Below are 5,952 nucleotides of genomic sequence, written 5' to 3' on the forward strand. Positions count from 1 at the left end.
GTGGCCGACAAGGGACGAACCTTCCCTGGACGCGACCATCGCCCCCGCTAGGCCTCAGACACGCACGCCCCCCAACCCACCGCGGGGGGGCGGACGGACAGACGGACGGACGGACGGACGGTGCCGCCGCCAGCCGACAGGGGGCGCTCCCGACGGGGAGCGGGGCTCCTGCGGCGGCGCCAGACCGGCACCGTCCCCCCCCTACCCCCCCCCTTCCCCCCGGCGCCTGCGCTTCCAGGAGCCTCCAAGATGGCGGCGGGCCCGCCTCCCACCGCCGCCCAGGCCTACCGGCCCAACCGCTTCGTCTCGCTGCCGGCCGAGCTCGACCCCGAGACCTACGACTTGTCGCCGGAGAAGCGCCGCGCCGAGGCCGAGCGCTTGGCTATCCGCGCCCGGTTGAAGCGGCAGTACCAGCTGCAGCTCAACAACCCCAACCCACCCGCCATCATCGTGAGTGGGGAAGGGGGCCGCGGGCGGTTGGGGGGGGGGGGGGGGGGCGGGCCGCGGGAACGGGGCGCCTCGCCCGGCGTCCCGGAGCGGGGCCTGGGCCTGGGCCTGGGGCTGGGCCTGGGGCTGGGCGGGCAGGGTGATACCGTCCCCATGACCTTGTCACCCGTCCCGGCCTGGTCCCGGAGGCAACCGGGGGCTTTCTAGGCCCCTGCCCCGCCGCGGGGGGTAAAGGGGGCTGCCCCCAGTCGGGTGTCCGCTGCAAGGTCCCTGGGCCCTCACGGTGGCTTTCTTTCCAACCCCAGGAAGATCCTGCCTTGATCCGCTGGGCCTATGCTAGGTCGCAGAACGTCTACCCTACTTTCCGCCCGACGCCCAAGACGTCCTTTCTAGGAGCCGTTTTTGCGATAGGCCCTATCCTCTTCTGGGCTGCTGTCTTCAAAGCTGACAGGGTAAGTCCATTGACGATACTGAATGTCGGTGGACGCCACTGATCTGCTTGGAGACTTAATTGGTGGAATTCTCTTGCACCTAAGAATTATTAATACCATTAAAGTAATGAGGAAAGGGAGACTGATAGCGAGCCTGCTAGCTCAAAGCGTCGGAACTGATTGCAAAGTCCTGCTGCGCTGAGAGCCCTTGTACCCTTGGGTATGGCCAGTCACAGTTTCCCTGATCAGGATATTTTGCTATAATAAAGCGCTCTGTAGCACTGACTGTAAATTAATTATAAGGGCTGTTGACACACAGTAACTGTGCATTCTAAAATAAATAAATAGAGAGTTTATGGCTGACAGACCTAGTGAGGTCTCTGCAAATTGCTTAACCATTTCTCTAATCTCATGAAGCAAGTGGTGAGGAGTACTTACACTGATTACAGTGCCTGCTCTCACATGGCTTTTTAAGGTTTTGGAAGGTTTATCTTGCTTCTGTTCTGAGTCCTGAAATGTGGACGTCAGAATCTGAGCAATGGTAGACTATTCTGAAAATACTCATCTGTATACATACATAAGAAAGTGCTAGGCGACTGGCAGACAGCGACTGTTTTTACCAGTGCATTTGTGGCTATTGTAAAACACTCTTCCCTCTTTCACACAGAAGTAGCATTTTTAGATTAAGTCATAGACCAGGAAGCACAAACATCAGTTAAAATCAATAGCATATTTGTAGGGAATGCTGTTTACTAGGAGAAATTAAAAAAACAGGTTTAGGAAACATGCTGAGCATGTTGATATAAATCTCTGCAGTATTTTTGTCATGCTGGTTTGGTTTTGTACACAAAGCCGCACTTGAGCTTAGCCACCAAGTGTGGCTTAGTGTGTGAGTGCTTAAAAATAAACCTGTGTGAGCGAAATATAGACATACTTGCCTGGCAATATTTAAGCTGAAGTCTTTAATGTAGTCTTCAGGACAATTTGCTTTCCATTATTCCAGTTCCCTTACTGATTGGCGATTTGTCTTTTGTTTTCTGTTAGTATAGAAAGCACAATAACTATTATACTCTTTTCTCTGAGGAGTGTTTGTGGTGTGTCTGGGAAAGCAAAAGATAAATTGCCGAGTCTTAAGCAAGTCTTCTGGTTTTACCCAGCAGAAGGAATCTGTGCAAAATCTGCAGTGTCTGTGTACTGTAACAATACCTGTCAGAAAGGTACATGACTGCAGAGTGAGATACAAATGGGCTGAAAGTGAACGCAGGCACGTTTAGGCAAGTTTTACTAAGAAGTTTCTCCATAATTAGATCTCTAAACTGGATTATTCAGCAAGAAGGAGGAGGTAGAAACTAAATGTATAAATTAACTGATGCAACTAGTTTGGTAAAAAATACATCACAGGAATTGGTGTCTGCTGGCCTGTGGGAGTGGATAGATGTGCAGAGAGGTCAATCTGAGCATGTCTTCCCTGGCTGGAATGCCGTGTTCTTTTTTTTGCTTTTTAATTAAACAATGGCTGTTACCAGAGTTTGTGCTTATAGAATCATTTAGGTTGGAAAAGACCCTTAAGATCATATGGTGCTATCTTCCTATAGGCTGTGCTGAGATACTAGAACTGCTTTTCTCTTATCCCAGGCTGATGGAAATTTCTTCTCTAATAGGATAATGATGAATGTTCTCTTTCTTCCACAGGATCGTAAAGAGAAGCTTATCCAAGAAGGTAAATACAAGCGACCGTTCAGTGTATTTTAAGTCCTGGAATTGCAGTGCTGTTCATGGGATATAAATAAAATAAGATGTATTGTGTGCTGACATTTCTCCTTCATAAGAATAAATCTTAATTGCTCGTTGGTTGTCTTGCATCTTTAACAATTATGGAAAATGCAGAAATGCAGGATCTTTATATCTAATGCAGATAGATACAGAGAAGGTGTCCGGAACTCAGCTAGGGTACTCCTTTGGTCTACATGCAGAGGCTCCTTTTAAACTGTGGAAGTTGCTGCTGTCAGAGCAGCACAGGCTGAAGTTTAAAATTAGTAGCAGGCTAAAAAGTTGAGCAATCCCAAAGCAGTTTCCCAAATAAGTGCTACTTGCCTACTAGGTATTTCTTCCTGGCGTCAGTTTGACTATGTAGTTTGCACTAATGGGATAATAGGCAAGTTCTGCAATACATTTTTAATAACTTTAGGAGCCTGCCTGACTGCTCTCAATAAATTGAGTTAATTTTTGTTTTCCCTAATAAAATACAAGCCTAAACCATGCATTTGTTTACTGTAATAAACTTTTCGGTAAAATTACTGTACCAGACTTGGAAATAGTGGGCTTAACATTGTCATGCTATGTGTAACACGCATTTCCACTAATTCTGTGATTCCTGTGAGCGGGAGACAAGAAGTAAAAAGAAAGGATTTTTATTTTTGACACTGATTCCCTTACAGTATAGGAGAATTCCATTTCACCCCTGCAAATGGGCTGTGATTAAAAAAAAACAACCCACAAAGCATAACTGAACCTTGTACCTGCAAAGATGTCTTTTCTGCTTATTTTTATAAGAACCCAAGTCTTTTCTGCCCAGGTCAACTGGTATAGGGGACTCTGGAATTGTGAGCCAGTTTGTCACTTGCATGGCAAAGTACTGCAAAGAAAAGATTTTTAATTCAGACTTGAATTTTCACGTGGCCTGTAGGTGCCATCATGATCCAAACAACCCTCAGTCTTCAGACATTATACAGGAGTGGTTTCCCAAATGTTGAGGTCAATGCCAAAAACTTAATCTGATGCAAAAGTTGAAAAAAACCTTCCCTCCGCCTCCTGTGAAAGCAGCCTATGTTCTTGACAGTGAAGTCAGCAAGAGCAGGTCTGATGAGTCCCTTTGCTGCATGATTAGGATGTAAATATGGGCTGTTCGCAGCCCTTGTTCATCAGAGTGAGATGATGAGCTTTTTCACAGAGTGGCTGAGGTTGGAAGGGAGCCCTGGAGATCATCTGGTCCAAGCAGGGCCACCTTGAGCAGGCTGACCAGGACGGCTTTTGAGGATCTCCAAAGGTGGAGACTCCACAACCTCTCTGAGCAACCTGTGCTAGTGCTCAGTCACTCTCACAGTAAAAAAGTGTTTCCTGATTGATTAATTTTATTATTTTTTAAAGAGTATTTCCTGTCGTAGCTCTTCCCTTTCCTGTCTGTCTCATGAAACGTTCAGGCTTGGCACTGAGGCTGTGTGCAGCAGCTGTGCAAGGCCATGGCCTGCTTTTGCATTCCCGTATGTGCTCTCAACAACCCTCTCTGCACCTGTCTCTGCGGCTTGTTCTTCTGCTGGCTTAACGAAAGCAAGCCCAGATTATTCTCTCTGCAGAACAGCTTCTAAAAGACTGTCACAAATGATATTACAAGATACGTCTGTGGGTCAGTGGAGAGAGAGAGGCATCAATGCATGGAGAAAGAGGTATTAAGGGAAAGAAATAATTGCTTGTCTGAGCATGCTAAATTAACTATCTTCTTGCTGCCACGAACTAATTTGATCTCCCAGGACCCATTTCCTCCAGCTAATTGGAACTTGAGTTGCCACACATGTAAATTCTCCCTTGCAGCTGTATTTGTTTCAGGCTGGTTGAGCAAATGGTTTGGGATGGGTTGTGGATGGGCGCTGCGTCTCTTGTCTTTCAGGCCGGCTTTGGATTGTTGCTCGTGGCGCCTGCCACAGCCCTTTCCTTTGCAGATGAGAGAGTCTGATGCTACGTCCCTGTAGATTTGAGCGTGGTGCTTGGGGAAAGGCTGCCCTACTTTTCCTCTCTCCTTATTTGCAGAACTCCTCCAAGCTGTTTTCTTGCAAGGAACGAAAGTGCTGTGCTACTGGAGGTGGGGTTGGTGCTTTGAGGCCGTGGTGATGGGTGCATAGAGGAAGGAAAGGAGAGTTTCCCTTCAGAAATGTAGGGTGAAGACTGGAGAGTGAAAGTGCCTCGTGGAATTTTACCCTTGACTGATGTGTTACCACCCGTGTCTGCTTCAGTCTATAGGAGGAGAAATTCAAGCCTGCAGGTCACTGGATGATAATTTAGGCCCCAAAGAGAAAACAAGCTTGTCCCCTCTGCCTATGAAACATTTAGACCTCATTTATCCCTGGATCAGTCTGATTAAATCAGCTTCTCTGGCAAATTGATTCTCCTGAACGTCCTTTTCTGAGCTGGCTATTTTAGAGTAAACATCTCCCTGTAGATTTTATAATGTAATACTTTGCTCAAAGCCAATGCTTTTTTTTTCCCCCCAAGGATCTGGTGCAGATCCAAAACCGATGATGGATGTAACTGACAGAAGTTAGGTGTTGCAGTTCTATATTTCATACTCTTTTGGAAGATTGAGGATTGCTTCTCTTGGAAAGTAAGAAACATAAATGCTGATGGCACCAAGCTTAGTAAATGTTGCACATGGGTATGTGCTAAAGCACAGGCCTGAGGTTTGGGATCTTGGGCTGTGCTCCTGGTTCCCAGCCTACTTGGGGCTTTGCTTTCTGCCTCCACCTTGTGGAACTCGCCACCAGGAGGTGAGGCTTGCGTACTCCAATGAATTTTGAGGTCCTCCGTGATGTCTGCTCTTGAACTTTCTTCCAGGTACCTTCCCAGGAACAAATGCATGGATTGGCCAGAGAAGCCCCTTGCACTTGCTATGCTGCAAAGTAGCTCTTGACTAGGGAGAGAATTTGTCAAACGCTGACAAACAAGTCAATGCGGAAGGACGGCCAGAGCGTGAGGTTGGAGAGCAAATTTGGATTCTCCAGCCTTTTCTAATTTGCAGTCTACTTTTCTGACAAGTCTTTCCTTGGCAACCCTCCACAGAGCAGCAAGTTGAAATCACTTGTCTAATAGGAGGCTTAGGTCTGGTAGAGCCTTCAGCTCTGCTTGGGAAGCTCTTCCCCTACGAACAGCATAAAATGCTTTATTGATCCCTAGTTTCTCCCTGTGAAAGATGCACTGGGTCGTATTTTCAGGAGGCCCTGTGAACAGGGGCTGGCTGTTACCTCCTACCCGCACAAGGTACAGCGTTCACACCAACTACACATAGTGACAGCCACACAAGTAC

General features: G+C 47.3%; 1 protein-coding gene across 1 annotated transcript; it reads left to right on the plus strand.

Annotated features, from left to right (window-relative positions):
- Nucleotides 1–208: 208 nt before the first annotated feature.
- On the plus strand, nucleotides 209–2,729 carry NDUFB4 (NADH:ubiquinone oxidoreductase subunit B4). The gene is made up of 3 exons (XM_054216724.1): nucleotides 209–450; nucleotides 753–899; nucleotides 2,571–2,729. The coding sequence occupies exons 1-3, from the start codon at nucleotides 250–252 to the stop codon at nucleotides 2,628–2,630; spliced, it is 408 nt and encodes a 135-aa protein (XP_054072699.1). The 5' UTR covers nucleotides 209–249; the 3' UTR covers nucleotides 2,631–2,729.
- Nucleotides 2,730–5,952: the final 3,223 nt, after the last annotated feature.

This window comes from Rissa tridactyla, chromosome 1 (assembly GCF_028500815.1).
Source record: "Rissa tridactyla isolate bRisTri1 chromosome 1, bRisTri1.patW.cur.20221130, whole genome shotgun sequence".
Classification (NCBI taxonomy): Eukaryota; Metazoa; Chordata; class Aves; order Charadriiformes; family Laridae; genus Rissa; species Rissa tridactyla.